Genomic DNA, 16,245 nt, shown 5'->3' with positions numbered 1-16,245 from the left:
TGTATATGGGACATTTAATGTCTTCTGGGGAATTCCAGAGAGTGAAAGTTCTAAGAGTACTGATATCTTATTAGTATGATAAAGTTATTACAACATTAAGTCTGTCTAAAACTGCTTCATGAGTTGAGTTACATGTGATTAAGAGTATTAAGCCATATCAAGTGGTTGGTTGATCGGGTGATCTAGATCCTTGTTACTCAGAGTGATTCCATCTGGGAGTTGTAAGATGCAGAATCTCAGGGTCCACCCCAGTTCTAGTGAATCTACAATTTAACAAGATCCATGAGTGATCTATATGCAACTTATGTTTGAAAAATAGTGCTCCATTTGACATCTAATGAATCTTATTATTCTTACACTTAATTCTTATAGAACTATGTTGTGACTTAGAGTTTAAGTAACAGTTCAGAAGAGAAGAGGGGAAATACATGAGCATGACGTTACACCCCACTGTGGAGTCATGAACTGATTTAAATACTACCCCCAGAATGGACGTTTCTGTTTTTTGAATATTGTATTTAAGTGGGCTGCTATTTGAATACCGTTTCTTTAGTTAGCTTCGGACTCCACCTCACACCAAAGTGAAGCATGTCTTTTGGATTTCTTGCACGACATCCTGAGATAACTTGCATTAACACCCAAATCATACCCAATTTTTAACTCTTCTCCCAGTTCCCTCTTGCATGCCCTCTTCCTTTTCACTACAACCAGGATATGTGAATGTCCCTGACTGAAACGGTTTTGTTTGTTCCTTTGTTTTGGTTTGCTTCGTTGCTTAGAGTAGATGTTGGGTTCCTGTCCTGCTTCCTCCCGCCCCCGATGAGACGGGTCTGTGTGAACGGACAGCAGCTGCCGGAAAGAATAGGTGAGGGGAAGGTGTCGGTACAGGGGGGACTGGAACGCGATCCGAGGCCAGACTTGGCCCCAAGATGAAACTGACTAGGGCAGGGAGTACTTAACACGCAACCCTCTGGCGTCTCCAAAGTTGTGAATGGAGAAGCGAAGGAGACGTAATGGGAAGTGACAGATGCCACCACACCCTAGATTGACTCAGGTCCCCGCAGCATCGCTCTCATGCGCTCATCCTGGGAGAAGCAAGCCGCTCACAGAAATCACGGAAGGCCGGACGCCAGAAGATGCTCCAGCGCCTTCCCCTCGCCCGCAGCGCGGACCGACGCGCGCCCTTCGCGGCAGAGACCGCGCCGCGGGGGGAGGGCCGGCGAGGAGGGGCGCCCCGGCCGCCCGCACCTGCCCGCCTCCCGCCCGCGCCGACGCCGGGCCACCGGCACCCGCGCGGCGAGCGGCGTGGAGGGAGTCGTGTGTGTCTGCGAGCGCGTGTGCGTGAGGAGGGGAGCAAAGACGTGATTACTTCAGAATTTATTTAAGGGCCGGTGGAAACCACTGCGGCTGCTTCCAGGGGAAGCCCTCGCTCCCGAGGAAGAGGCGGCGGCGGCGGCGGCGGCCGCCCGGGAGGCGGGGGCGGGGGAGTCGGAGGAGGGGCCCGGCCGCGGCGCCGGCCCCGCGCGCGAGGACGGAGGATGCGGTAGCGCCCGCGCGGCGCCCGGCAGTTGGGTCCGCCGGCCCGCGACGGAGCCCGGCCGCGGAGCCGGGAGGCCTGGGGGGCGCTGACCGCCGTCCGTCCGGGGAGGACGCGCCTCAGGTAAGGGGCGCGAGACGCCGTCGCGCGCAGAGGGGCCGGGCGTCGGGGCACCCGTCCCGCCGCGCGCAGCCCGGGGCTCCCTTCCCTGCAGCTCTCCGACGGGCGGCGGGGCTCCGGGCGGGGCGCTGGGTGGAGCGCACCCCCGGGTCCTCCCCGCGCCTCTCCCCGAAGCTCCCGTCAGGAGGCACCCCCGCCGGGAGGCCGGGACGCAGGGGAGAGGCCCGCTCGGTTAAGTTTCTCCAAGTCCGAGCCGGCGCCCCGCCGGCCCCGGCTCCGGCGCCCGCGCTGCGGCTGCTCCGGCAAAGGGGCCGCTGCTGCTTTAAGAGCCGCCTCCCCCTCGCCTCTCCGACAATGGTCTGAACCGAGCCCTGCTTCCCAAAGCAAAATTTGTAATATGCCATTTTTCCGATGGACGCTTCTTCTTCGGGCTGCTGACGAGCGGCGGGAGGATGTGGAGGGGCCGCCACGCCGGGCAGCCGGGGCCCGCTCCGGGGGGCCGCCCGGGCGCGCGCGGGGCTCGGCTGCCTCCCCCCGCCCGGCGCTAGGGACCAGGCACCCGGGAGCCGGGGGTGAGCGTCCCTCCTCCAGCCTGGGACTGCGGCTGTCTGCGATCAATTGAAGGAGCAGGACCCGAAATTACAGACATTAGGTATAGAAACCGTATTTGAGTTACCTGGTTTCCCTTTTCCGCTTCAATTTTTTACACCCGTCACCCCCAGCAAAAGGCCCCACCCCGCCCCCAGGGAAGAGGAGATGCAAATTCCTCCTTGCCAACCGCTGCTCCTTACCTTTTGCTTTCCACCCCATCCTCGCCCTTCTCTTCTTTCTCTCTACCTTCCCCTATTTCTCTACCTCCTCCCTGCTTGGCTCTCTCCTGTTGGGCAGGATAAAGAATTTTAGTGCGGAAATTAGGAAGTCAACTTCATCAGGGTGGTGGTGGGGGGTGTGGCTGAGAGGTAACTGTCCAGCCCTTGTGGGGTGAGCTGGCTCTTGGCCATCTATAAATGCACTGGGGTGAAGAAAGTGCAAAATGCTTCCATTAGAGGTGATAATTTTTCCCGAGGATAGGGGATTTCAAAGAGTTAAGTAGGAGGAGGAATATTCATATAATGTAATCAGACAATGGCTAGGCTTTCTCTCTGAAATTACTGAATTACGTGCCTCTCGTGGGTTAACTGAGGTGGAGCTGGGTTAGTTCTTAGAACTAAATCTTTGCAGAAGAAACTACTGAGAATAATTGCATCCTTGCCTCTAGTGGGGTCTAAATCCTAGTGATCTTGAACAAGATGATTCATTGACAGAAAAAAAAGCCTTTTGTAGCACTATCCTATCTGAATAGCTACTGCTTGAAAGGAAACATATTGCTAAGAAACACAGTGGATCTTGAAAACCCTTGGGTAATGCCTCCAGTGGGCATTCAAAACTTTTGCTTTAAAATCTGAGAGATTTAGAAGACAGTCAAGGTTATGTGCTAGGAATTGAGGGAGTTGGTTTCCCTGGTATAAAATTATTCAGGCTAAAATTAAGCACTGCGATAATTACTTTCACCAGTTCTTATTAATTTTTCCTTTCACAACAAAGAAACAATTTCTATGTCTTGAAACCTTCAGTATCCGCCATCTAGAAGAGGATAATGTGATTTATATGTCTAAGTGGCTTTGGAGAGGGGATGATGAAAGGTTTGACATTTGCTGTCAAAGTATACTGGTTCTATCCTCTTCATGGTTTTTCAGGAGTAATGCTATGCAATGCAGTTTTTAATACTGAAAATGATTGTAAAAGTTGAAAGTAGTATGTGAGGATGAAATACACCGGAGGTTGAGTGCTGTAGATTTCTGGACCATGCAAGTTGCTTCAAATGTCATCCATTCTTTAGGAGGGTGTTTCACCCTTACATTAAATATAGTTTTGTAGTTGATTGTAATACCTAAAATGTGCATATAAGAAATAAATTATATGATATTTCAAGGACTATACAAGTATTTTGCAATTTGTATTAGACTGAGCTCTTTTGCAGGAAACTAAGCTGGTTCATAAAAGTGGCCTTATTTTTTGTAGAACTTTATTTGTCTTCAAGTTTTGATGAGAGAACTTTAGATTTTATTTGGTTTGGCTTTTAGTGAAGAAAGAGCAGCATGTATTCATCTAATTTCTGAAATAACTTTTGCATGTTAATTTAATTTTTTTTTCAATTGGATTTGGAGAGTTTAGAATACCCACTGGAATTAAACTTTTGAGCATAGAAGCAGAAAGAGTCATAAAGGTAAACTTTCTCTGAAGGTGAATGTTGGTGACTTTAAAATAGAAATAAGTACTTGAATTTGTAATAGCTTTTTATAATTTTCTGTGTGATCTCAGTATCATATTGGAACCTGAAATGAGCTTGTTAAAAAAAGAAAGAAAAAAAAAGCATGGGTTTTTATCCCTTCTTTACAGAAGAGAAAACTGAAGTTTTGAGAGGTGAAGTGACTTACCTGGATCACATGCCTCAGGAGGGAAATTGAGCCAAGTTATTTTGAATGTAGACTTAATAGACTTTCTAAGTCCATAAGCTGCTTCTCATCACAGCATCTTCAGACTGTCTGTATCAAAGATCAGCTTTTACACTCATCCAGGAACCTCAAGTAGGTGGCTGTCTAAGGTCTCATGATGACGACGATTAAGGTAGCACATTCAAGTGAAAATTGTGGCTGAGGTTATCGCTGTAGCTAGATTTTCCTTGGAATTTGAAGTTGTTATAAGGAAGTCAAAGTGAAGATGGGCTAATGGCTTTCATTAAGGAAGGGTAAGACTTAAAAATACAGATTTAAGAATGTTTCAGTAACCATCAAATTTAAACCTTGCAAGATTTGGCACAAATTGTCCCAGTGCTACCATTTCCTCTCTTGGTGTTTTGTTTTAACCTTAAATGTCGAAAAGAAGCACATTGGCTCCTGGTAATGATTTATCAGAATGACACAGCTGTTCAGTGTGTGGCTTTCATGCATGACATGGGAACTAATTGTTTTAAATATTCAGATGTGTTGGAACATTTTTTTGTTTTCCATTTCCTTTTAAATTAATGTAAAGAAAATGTATAGCAGTTAGAAAAGAGTCTCTTTTTTGCATTTTTGTGACAGTATTTAAATGAAATTTTATTGAGAAAAATGCAAAAAATATTTTTTCATCCATTAGGTGATTAACAATAGTAACAATGTGTGTGTGTGTGCTGTGCTTAAATACGTATTATGTGTCTGCTCTGTTATTTAGGGTGAATAAGAAATTGAGTAAGTCAGATTCTTGCCTTCAGGTGGCCCACTGTTATGAATGATAAGCAAATACTCAAAGAATTATATTGATTTATCCTAAAATTCATACCCCTTAAATTTTTTTACATAGGATATCAGTCACAAAATACTTTCCTTTTGTCTTTTTAACAGTTCCTCCTAGTTTTTAGTGGGCCCTGACCAAATTATTCACAGATAATTGAATTTCTCTCTTCAACCCAATATATGTATAAATAATCACATAAAAAGTAATTAACTATTGAGCTGTTACATCTTGACATTTTATTAGAAAATATCACCGGAAATATTTTCCCCTAGGACAGGAATATGTAGGCACAAAAATGAATGGACCTTACATTATAAATTCAAGCAATGGTCTGGGATCAACAAACCAGCTTTTCTCTACATCAGCTTTTTCAAAACCAGCCCCTCTAATTAATAGCTCCTGGCCTCAGTACAACAACTGAAATTGAGAGGGGGTTTGATTATTTTTTAAACATAAGATGGAAGATAGAAGAAAAAATGAGATAATTTCTTAATTTCTGACTTGTATAATGCTACACAATAGATCAGTGTTAGCCCTTAATGTCTGTGTTGTCTCTTTCAAATCAAATTAATAAGTGACTAAAATGTATTCTAAACAGTTCATTTATTTCATGACTGGGAGATTGTGATTAGCAGCTGAGAGGTGAAGTTACCACATTGGCTAATATAATTTATGGCATCTGTTTTGTGGAATATTTTAAGGAGTATTAGTTTGTATTGTTTGGATGGAAACCAGACATTTCAGCTCACAGGAAACAAAAGAATATTAAGTGTAATTAGTAGTACACTAACCTCAACAAATTTATGCACCTTGATCTATTTCATAAAGCTTATATCTAATTCAGTCAAATCTACTTTATTGACTGTGTAGACTATTGTAGCAATTTAGGAAGAGAACAAATAAAAGTAATAAAATGGGAGTCAAAAAGTCAAGAAGTTTTAAAACTAGTTGGTGCGATAAAAAGTAAAAGCTGACTATTCTATAAAATGAATACTCATTATTATGGATTTTCTAAATGAAAAAGTAAACATTGATTCACACCATTATTTAAGTTATCAAAAAATGATGCTGTTGACAATATAACAAATAGAGTAAGATGGAGTTATTAGCTAGAAACGGTTTTGTAAACTTGAAGAAGAAAGGTGATCAATTAATAAGTGTAATGTGTAATAAATTAAGTGGGATAAATCATGGGGAAAAAAACTGACAAGTAGGTGAAACCGAGCTATATTTTGTAGGTAGGAGATATGTGGATTATCATTAAAAGAGAAAGCTTGTATGTTAGAGGAAGTCAATGAATCATATTTCATTGAGGTTGAAATATTTAGCTTGTTTGGAGTTTGGGCAGGAGATAAAACAGAGACAATTAGACTGATGAACTGCAAAGAGTTTGGTGACTTGAGGGTCAGGTGGCATTATTGGAAATGATTTTGTTACTAAGACTTACTTCCCCTTACTTTTTTTAAGCAATGATGTGCGAAGTGATGCCCACGATTAATGAGGACACCCCTATGAGCCAAAGGGGGTCCCAAAGCAGTGGCTCGGACTCTGACTCGCATTTCGAGCAGCTGATGGTGAACATGCTAGATGAAAGGGACCGCCTTCTAGATACCCTTCGGGAAACCCAAGAAAGCCTCTCACTTGCCCAGCAAAGACTGCAGGATGTCATCTACGACAGAGATTCCCTCCAGAGACAGCTCAATTCAGCCCTGCCACAGGTATGCTTTCTAGTAGCATTTGTCCTTGCTATTGTAATAAAAAATGTGATAAAGCTTAAATAAGTTTTCCTTTTTTCCCATTCTTATAATTACTTTTCCCCTTGAAATATAGGATATACATGTTTTGGTGAGAAAAATTTAAGAAAAGATCATTAGTTCATGTGAAACCTTGCCTCAGGCAAAATTGTGATACGTTGGTGATGGTGGTGTGAAGTTTGGGTTCCTGTCTAGTCTTTCTTTCCGAAATTTTATTCTATTTTGATGGGGTAGAAAACCATCTGTTGACCAGATTTTAATCACCACAGTGTGGGAATAGTTAGTTTTCCCTTTCTTTTTAAACACTATTATGACATTTGCAAATACATATTTTCGATTTTCAGTTGTGCGGTCTGGCTTTGGAAATTAAAGTAGTTTGGAAGTCTACTATCTAATTATTTTTAACTTGTCTCTTTTTAAAAATTCCTAACACCTGCTTAAAAATTCTTGCTGTATTACCCACTCCCCTCAAAAAACATTTCAACCGGTTTCTTCTAAAGGAAATTTTTCGAAATTGGAGAAAAGGCAAAAGTTCAGCCTTGTTTTCACAAGCTTAGAATTGTTAGATGGGTTATATTTTAATATGTTTTTGTTAAACATCTTATTTTATAGGAAAAATACATTTTAAGGATTTCTAGTTTATTTACATATAAAGTTAATAATGACAATTTCTTATTTAAGAATAGCATAATTGTGTTTATTTTAGGAATGAGAAAAAGCACAGAATATGAATGAGACTTTTAATAATCACCCCCAATGCACTATATTTCTCTTTTAAATACAAGTTTGATTGGATCTCTACTTTAAAGATAGTACAGCAAATGTTGAAGAGCTCACCTATCTCCATGAAGTTACGCCTTGTAGCAAGTATCTTCTCATAAATGTTGAAAATTATATAATCAAAGTCAATGAAATTCTAAACCCAGCTGTACTATTAACTTGAGTGTGACATTGAGATTTTGAGAACTCTAGGAATGGAAAGAATCACCTAGACCCTTTGTCACGTCTCCATTAGGTAATCCCATAACCCTATATGGATAACTCCTGCCCCAGTTCTTTTCGTTTCCAGCCAGTTTGTCTTGTTTGGAGGTGCAGTAATGTATCCAGCAACTCTCACCTGTTGGTGCACCGATTTGTTAAATCACAGAGACTGAATTGATTCATTTCAAAAGAGAACTATAACATCTTCACAAATTACATATTTCAAGGTAGAATTTCAGTCTTTGCAGTTGTTCTTCGTAAGATGACTTCTAGAACAATCACTATCATGCTTTCTCTCCTCTGGGATGATTTGAATTGGTTAATGCTGGTGTTCAAGTGTGTTCCCTGCACCAGTCACACCATTCAGTATCTTCTCAAGCATAGAAGTGGTCAGTCATTTCTCTTTCTGGATAGTGTTTGATTAAAGAAGCTTAGGATTGTATTATATTTGGGGGCAAGTTCACCATACTTTCATTATGTCCTGGGACATTAGCTAACTGAAGTTTCTAAGTGAGTTGCATAAGTGCTGAATATGTTCCCATTTTCTCCACACTCTTCTTGGAAGTTGGTCCTGAGTGTAGGACTGTGCATGTATCCCTCTGACATTTATCCATTTATGTTTTATTTAAACCTGATGCTGTCAGTTTGGATCCTAAACTGAGATTCTGAGAATAATTTGGGTTTTCAATTTTTCTTTGTCTTTAAAAAAATGATTGACTACTTCATGGGGATGTTGTAAACAGAGTACTAGGGCAAGACATGTTAAGGGGAAAAAGGAGAAAATTGGAAATGTTTTTATACATAACTGTATTGTATGGATAAATCTCTTAAAGCTGAAAATGAAAATATTTAATTCTAGTAATTCAGTTGCATTTAACATCTAGATTTTAATGCCACATGATTTAAATTTTTGAATTTTAATTATACTGATGCACCATCTTTTACCCAGAACCCTTGGGGACAGAGTGTTTTAGACTTCAGAATTTCCTGAGCTTTGTCTGTATATAATGTATATTATGGAAACTTCTCTGGATGGATTCTGTGCAGGGCCCCATAATTATACATTGTCATATCTGAAGGGAATTCTATGAATACTGCTAGTGCATGGACAAAAATAGGTTATAAATGTCGCAGGTAAGTACAGGTCTGGTTTTGTCACCAATCAAGTTGGTAATACACTTACAGATAAAATACCAGTTTTCTGAGTATATGGAATTTGGAAACATAGGTAAGGGATTATGAACTATATGTTTAGATGGATGTAGTTCCAGTTTCTTGTACAGACATCTCGACACGTTGTTTTCCAATACTGACTTGTATTTTACTACTGTAAGTATTTGAGTACCGCTAGCAATCCATGGTCCTTAAAGACAGTGATGATGGTCTTGTCATTTTTTAAAGCAAGTTATTTTTATTTTTATTTTTGGGTGGGAAGGGAGGGATAAGGAGAAAAAGGGGCATTACGATTAGCACACATAATGTAGCGGGGTGGGACATGGGAAAGGCAGTATAACACGGAGAAGACAAGTAGTGATTCTATAGCATCTTAATACGCAGATGGATAGTGACTGTAATGGGCTATGTGATGGGGACTTGATAATGGGGGGAGTCTGGTAACCATAATATTGTTCATGTAATTGTGTATTAATGATACCAAAATAATAAAAAATAAATAAATAAAATAAAAATAAAAAATAAAGCAAGTTTTTAATGATCTATCTGTACCTTAAGGGTGACAGGTTTTCCTCAATTAGTAGAGGAATATTCTCCTTTAAGTGGTATCTTTGAATCTTTTTAAATATTTTGTACGGAATATACCTGCCCTGTTTGGTGGTGGTGTTTCATTTGACATTTGGCTGGAAGGAGAAAATGACTACATGTGAGTTTTGAGGCAGAAATAAAGCATGTACAACTGAGAACAGCTACAATGACATAAAAATGACAATTATTTTAGCCACCGTGGGACAGAATTTAAAGTAGAGTCAAGCTTGTGACACATCGTGTTTTAAATTGCATAGACAGGACTTTGAGGGGTTGGTGATTTGGTGTTTGGCTTTAGTCTCTTCCTGTCCTGTCATTCCTTTATGAACAAATGCAGCAATTATTTTAACAACCTAACTATTTAAAATATTTTGTAGCCTTAATGTCTAGTTTTCCATTATGCAGTTGGGTATAAATGTGTTCAAAGAGTACAGATAACTTCACATCTCCAGGGCCTATGTTTCTAAGCGACACAATTTTCTGCCTTTCTAGTGCACAGATCCATTTGAATGTTCCACAGATGCTCAGACTCAGCATGCTCCCAACTCAGTCATCATCTGCCTCACCTGAACATGCTCTAACACTTCCCCAGACCCTGGAGAGACCTCGCACATGGGGCTTTCGCCCTCATCTCTGAATTCAGGCACCATTGGGCCATAAATAATTCTCAGATCTCTCTATTCTTGTCTGTTTTTCCACCCCTGGCCCCGAGCTTTGTGTTCTCTCTCCTAAGGTTTCCTCTTTTCCACCTGATCTGTTGTGTGCTTGAATAAGACTGTCTGGCCGCAGTGCTATTCCAGTCTTTCTCCTTCATGTGTATTACCTTTCTATCCATAATGGTCTTCCTTAATGTCTTTGTCTGGCTCACTCCTCATTCTAGCCAAGACTTTATCTCTTCAAGAAGTTTCTCTGAACTCCCAAGTACATTTCCTCTGTGTCCCTTTCCTTTATCATTTTCTTATTATCATGAAATTATCTGTAGGCCAATTTTCCAACCTAGACTATAAGCAACTTGAAAAAGGAGCGTATCTAAATCATCTACAACCTTCTGAACAGTAGAGTATCAGGTCCATAGTGAGGGCTTTTAACAGAAAATCAAAACTAAATGTATATGCATTTTAATGTAGAAAGAGCAATAAACTTGTAATAGGAAGATTTGGCTTGTACTGTGACTATGTCATACATCATCAACTTGAATCAGGACTCAGATTTCCATGCTACAAAAAGCAGGTATTATATAATATCTCATAGGGTAGTTGGAGATGACTAAAGAAAATTATAAGTAAAAACTATAAAATATTAAATATGAAAATGTTTGCATTTGTCTTATCCAGGATGTCAAAAGATAAACTAATTTCGATATACAGTATGTCAATAAGCATTAGAACAATTTGTTAGCAATGCTGATAAAATAGTCTTTAACATTTTTGAAACCAGGGCAAATATTTGTCAATTACTAATATGCTTATTAAGAATATTTAAAAGAAAGGTAAGGGGAGTGAGCTTTCCATTGCAAAAAGTCATTATATATATAAAAGTTTAAAATTTCTTACTAGCACATTTGAGCATCTTCTGTGTACTATTAAATGGTTGTGAAGGAAATAGGGAAAGAAGGAACACAATTTGACTCCCAGAGAACTTAGGGAGTAAAGTTGCTTAAAAATATGTATATAAATGGACCCAAATTAATATAGTACCAGAAGATTATAGGAGTGCTGAAAATATTTGAGCTATGATATTGATATGTGATTAACTACAGAAAGTTTCATGTGAAAAGTCATATTAGAAAGGTATTTTTAAGAAAAAGAAAACTCAAGGGTATTCCACGTGGGGCAGTAAAGTCATGCTTAGCACCCTGCTGGAGGACATCTGGGGGACTGGAGTTTGGCCTGTGCTCTGCTCTCTAGGCTAGGCTTGGGGTTCCTAATTTGAATAAAGGAGACAGATGAGCTAGTAGGATTCCTGTTTGTGTTTTTGAAGAAGACTAAACAGGAATTAAATAAGGAGAATAGAAGATTTGTTTGTGGAAGGGTTGCTGGTAGGAGTGAAGTTTTACATAGTGGCAGTGGAAGAGTGTGGCCTGTTTTGTGTGTGTGAGGGAACAGCTAAGGACAGGAGTTTGTATATGGAATATTCAGTAGAATTTTGAGTGAACTAGTGATGTGATAAGGTAATAATGACAGAATGTTGTTCTGCTGTTTTGATTTAGGATGGATTATGTAATACTCATGCATTGACATCTGCTAAAATAATGCTTTGTACCAAAAAAACACAAAACCTCAGTGACATACAAAAATACAGGTTTATGGAATTCAGCTGATCTCCACTTGGATTGGTTGATCCTGGCTGGGCTCACTTGTGCCACTGGTTAGCTAGAGGTTGGCTCAGTTAGCTTTTGTTAACTGGCTATTGTCTGATCTAGGATGGTCTTAGCAGGACCAAGTGGGGCCTCTCAGCTCTATGCATGTGTCTAATACTGCAGGAGGCAAACCCTGGCAGGTTCTCATGGTCATGGTAGAGCAAAGCAGAAGGGAACAAATGCTTTTTAAGCTTATGTTTGGGTCTTTTTTAGTATATTCCTTGGTTAAGCCCAGAGATAGATTGGAAAGTAATATAAAATTACATGACAAAATTGCAGGGAGGGATGAAGCATGGCCACCATCAGTGCGATTGCTCTCCCACAGCTGTAAGTGAGAACAGTCATTTGGGTCATTATTATGTTAGGGAGAGCTTATCTCAATAATGCAATAATTCTGTTGAGGTATTGGAATTTGAAATAGGATTGTGAACTTTGAATCTAAGAAAGGCAATAGAAATGGAAAGATTATCAAGAAAAGAGAATGGACAAGGACTGGTAACGAACCGAATGGCCAAGGCTTTGGGCTTTAAGCAGGAATTTGAATTGGAGTTCTTCATTCACTAGCTGAGGAACCATTGGTAAGTCACTTGACCCCTCTGAACTCTATTTCCTTCATTGGAAGGAGGGATGACATCTTCCTTAGGAGCAGTTGAAAGGAGGTTTGTGTATTTGCTTCAGAAACTCTGAACATTTAAAAATGCAAGGATTTATTTTTCAAAATTGTGATGTGCTAGTATATACTCTGAAGGGGAATTAAGTTAAAAGAGGCTACTTGGGAAGAAGAGGAATATATTTATATTTTGACATATAAAAATTTTAAATATTTAAGTGAAACTTACAGAGAATGACAGAAGTCACTTTTCTGGAGGCAGACTACCAGGTATCTTGCTACTTACTAGTTCAATAATCTTGTTCAAAGTAGTTAATTCAAGTAATGATAGAACCTGCCTCATAAGATCATTTATAAGAAATAAATGAGCTGGAACATGTCAAATGATCAATTCAATGCCTCACAGCTAATACCTGCTCAATAAATGTTAAATGCAACTATTGATGCTGTTATCATTACCATAGATATTATCGTCATTATCCTTAGCCAACCTTAACTGCACGATTTTACTGGGTGATAATGAACACTAGCACAAACTGAAAGCACTAGAAATCCTACTCTCTGAAGTCCTTATCAAATTTTGGAGTCCTGTGATTTATCTTTCTTTAAAAAAGCTTTCTTAACTCCGATCTCCTAAATAGCTTTCTCAAATTCTCTACTTCCTCAATGGCCAGAATTACAAGTCCCTTGATTAAGTCAAGCAACATCCCTTCCTATTGTGCAAAGATAACATCAGGATTGAATTCCTTCCTTTTCAATGAAACCTGATGCCACCACTCTAAGCATTTTATCTTCTGCTCCTGTCAGAATTCTGCTTCCTCTTGTTATACTGATTACATGTTTGAATGTGTTTTTCTCCCTTATAGTTAGTTATTTTCCCCTGGCCAAATGAAATGGTATTCACCAGCAACCTTTATTTCTTACTATATCTCTATTTCTATCATTTTTCTTTTCTAAACCCGCATAATCATTATTCTGTCATCACTCATTCTATCATCACAATTCTCCTAAAAATACACTCTTGCATGCCCCCAGTGGATACATATTTTGAAAATCTAGTGATCCTTCATTCTTCATGCCCCGTGGCATCTCTGTACCCAGCCACTATTATTTCCTCTTGAAATTCCCATGCCCATAATTCTTCATAAGCATTCTTTTTTTAGGTTACTTTCAATACTGATTCTTTTCCCACAGTCCTCTGTACACTTGTTTACGCCCATTCTTGTCTTTATTTACTTAGGATCTCCAATCTTAAGCATTGCCCTTCCTGTTTAATACTTCCCTCTAAGACTTGAACCTCCTCTTCCCCTTTCTCCTTTAGCTTTTCCTTCTCTAATGTCTTCAATTGTTTTTCTCTCTCTGTCTCTCTCAACTGGCTTTCTTGTAACACATTCATATCTATTCCTTAAAGTAAAATGATGACAAGTACAATATCAACACGAGTCCCTTCACAGTATGTCTCCACTAAGCTACTAAACTATCTTTTCTTCTCCTGTGACTTTCTTACCTTGTCTGTTCTCTGTTTCAGTTTCTTCATCTTCACATTTTGGGCAACTGCAGTGTGGCTTTCCCTCTAACTCCCCACTGCATGTCATCAGCAGTGAGTTGATGAATGCAGTAGGTTTGTTTTACAAAAATTCACTACAAGATTTGACACTCTGTAATCACACTCCATTCTCAAAAAACAAAACAAAACAAAAACACCTTACTCTCTTAACTTTTAGGACACCACACTGTCTTGGTTACTAAATATTTTTTACTACTGGAGGGAAAATGGAAGTTCCCATGGCCAGGATCCTCACCTGACCCTGACCTACTTGCCCACCAGGCAGGTGCAATGCTCGCCAGCGCATGCTTGCACACGGGTGGGCAGTGAGCTAGTATTAACTCTGTTGCTATATAAAGAGCTCTGCCCAGTGCTCTGGGGCACAGCTGTGGGTGCAGAGACCCACAGGAGAAGCTGGAGAGGGCTCACAGACTTGCTAGATGCTAGCACTCAACCTGTCACTGTGAGAATAAACCATGGTATAGACCCTTTTACCCCCAACAGTCCATTGTTGTGATTCGGTCTCTACGAATCACCAGAGTGAACTTGCCGGGGACTGAAACCTCCTGCAAGACAACTTCCCATTTTTTTTCCTGTGGGCAACTCCTTATCTAGCTCCTCCTTAAATGTTAAATAATAAAGGTAAGATGAATAATAGTAATAGCTAACATTTCTAAACACTCCCACATGCCAGGCAGTGTTTTATTTAAGCATCTAGATATTAAAATGAGAATCTTTCTGTTAGAGGGGAAGTGAAATAGTGAGGTGCAAGACTTCATTTGTAGGAAGTGCTAAAATACAGTGTAACTAATAAATCTATCATGAGCTCAAACTCCATTTTAATGCTCTTCAAAGGCTGAAGTGGTGAAGTCAGAAGAGAGACAGCATGGGTTTGGAGGGCTGTTAATTTGCTGTGCATAGTCTACCACTCCATATATAAGGGATGGAGTGATTCCAGTTCAACTTAGCCAAACAGGGGTTCCAGGGAAAACATTCAGAGAACCTTTGTTTCATCCAGAGACTGAAGGACACAGAGCTGGAGATGCCCCAGCCTCTATAAAGAGTCACATAGCAGGCAAGTCCTCCAAGGTCAAAACAAAGTTTGCTGATTTTTTGAAAAGCAAATTTGGCCTTCAGAAGGGGAGATTGCTTAGAATTATCTTTGTGTAAACCCACAGTATGAATAGACTGTCAGAAGCCTATGTTTCCGGTGGTGAATAATGAGAGACAAATTGGAGGATCCACTCCAGAGAGGAGACTGAGAGCTAGTCAAATAAAACTAAGGAGGAACCTAGAGAAGGGCTCTTGAGAAAGCCGCAAACCCATCCTAGGAGAAGGGTCATTGATTGCTTATTTTCTATTCAGAAAGCCCTGACTGTGTGGATGACTACTAGTCAGCCACATACCACTGTCATCTTTCTCCATATTTTCACCTTCACAAGCCAAACTCTGGAGGGGTCAGAAACTGTGGCTGGGAGTGGAGGATGTTAAGGTAAAGATAGACCACCATGACCCCATCCTCTGATGCCTACTTCAAAGCTTGAAACAAGCCTGAACTGAGTGTAAAGGGAGAAGCTTCAGGTTGGATAGGTGCTCAGGGCTCTGTATATTACATAGTCCTATAATGAACTAGAACTTTGAAATCATTAGACTTTTAAATTCCAGGATAAAACAACATATAGTTTATTTTCTAAGCATGATCAGGAAAGCTAAGAGACCAGGCTGAAATTTCATTTGGGGTTCCTTTCTTCACCCAAGGGAATCAAAGGAGATAAAGTAACCATTTCTGAATTCAGCTCCTTCATGAAACTGGTTTGAGTGTCTCAGTCCTCAAAACTTTCCAGTGAAGTTGTTATTATTCCCATTTTACAGATGATAAAACTGAGTCACAGAGAGGTTAATTAACTTGCTCAACAGCACACCATTCTTAAGTGGTACTCATCAGGATTCTATTCATGGCTTACTGATGTTTTGCTCTGAGCCACCTCCATCATCTCATTATTTTCATCAGATTGAAAGAAGTATTAAATGTCTCTGGAAACATCCTTAAGAGACATGGACCAATGAAAGCATTTTTCATGACTATGCCTAAATTCTAATAAGCAAGCAACATTAGTGAAAAGATTATTAGGATTAGTATATTATACTAAGTACATTTATTCAGGGATCCTAAATCTTATTTGTGATACCATGAATGTACCTTTTATGTACTAAGTATACTTTATAGCCATTGGGTCCTTTTTTAGAAGCAAGGGAGTATGG

The 16,245-nt window shown here is 40.0% G+C and overlaps 1 protein-coding gene across 4 annotated transcripts in view; it reads left to right on the top strand.

Annotated features, from left to right (window-relative positions):
• Positions 1 to 1,367: 1,367 nt before the first annotated feature.
• The window catches only part of PPFIA2 (PTPRF interacting protein alpha 2), a 528,118-nt gene continuing 513,240 nt past the window's right edge, over positions 1,368 to 16,245 (top strand). For 2 of the 4 annotated variants that reach the window (XM_036912337.2, XM_036912347.2), the window contains exons 1-2: positions 2,077 to 2,309; positions 6,440 to 6,690. In XM_036912337.2, coding sequence (XP_036768232.1) covers positions 6,442 to 6,690 — 249 coding nt within the window. In that variant the 5' untranslated portion in view covers positions 2,077 to 2,309; positions 6,440 to 6,441. Of the gene's footprint in view, positions 1,661 to 2,076; positions 2,310 to 6,439; positions 6,691 to 16,245 lie in introns of those variants that run through there. The other 2 variants (XM_057487533.1, XM_057487534.1) reach the window with 2 other exon arrangements.

This window comes from Manis pentadactyla, chromosome 10 (assembly GCF_030020395.1).
Source record: "Manis pentadactyla isolate mManPen7 chromosome 10, mManPen7.hap1, whole genome shotgun sequence".
NCBI lineage: Eukaryota > Metazoa > Chordata > Mammalia > Pholidota > Manidae > Manis > Manis pentadactyla.
Note: the sequence above shows the minus strand (reverse complement) of the source record. Positions and strands in the feature narration are given on the sequence as shown.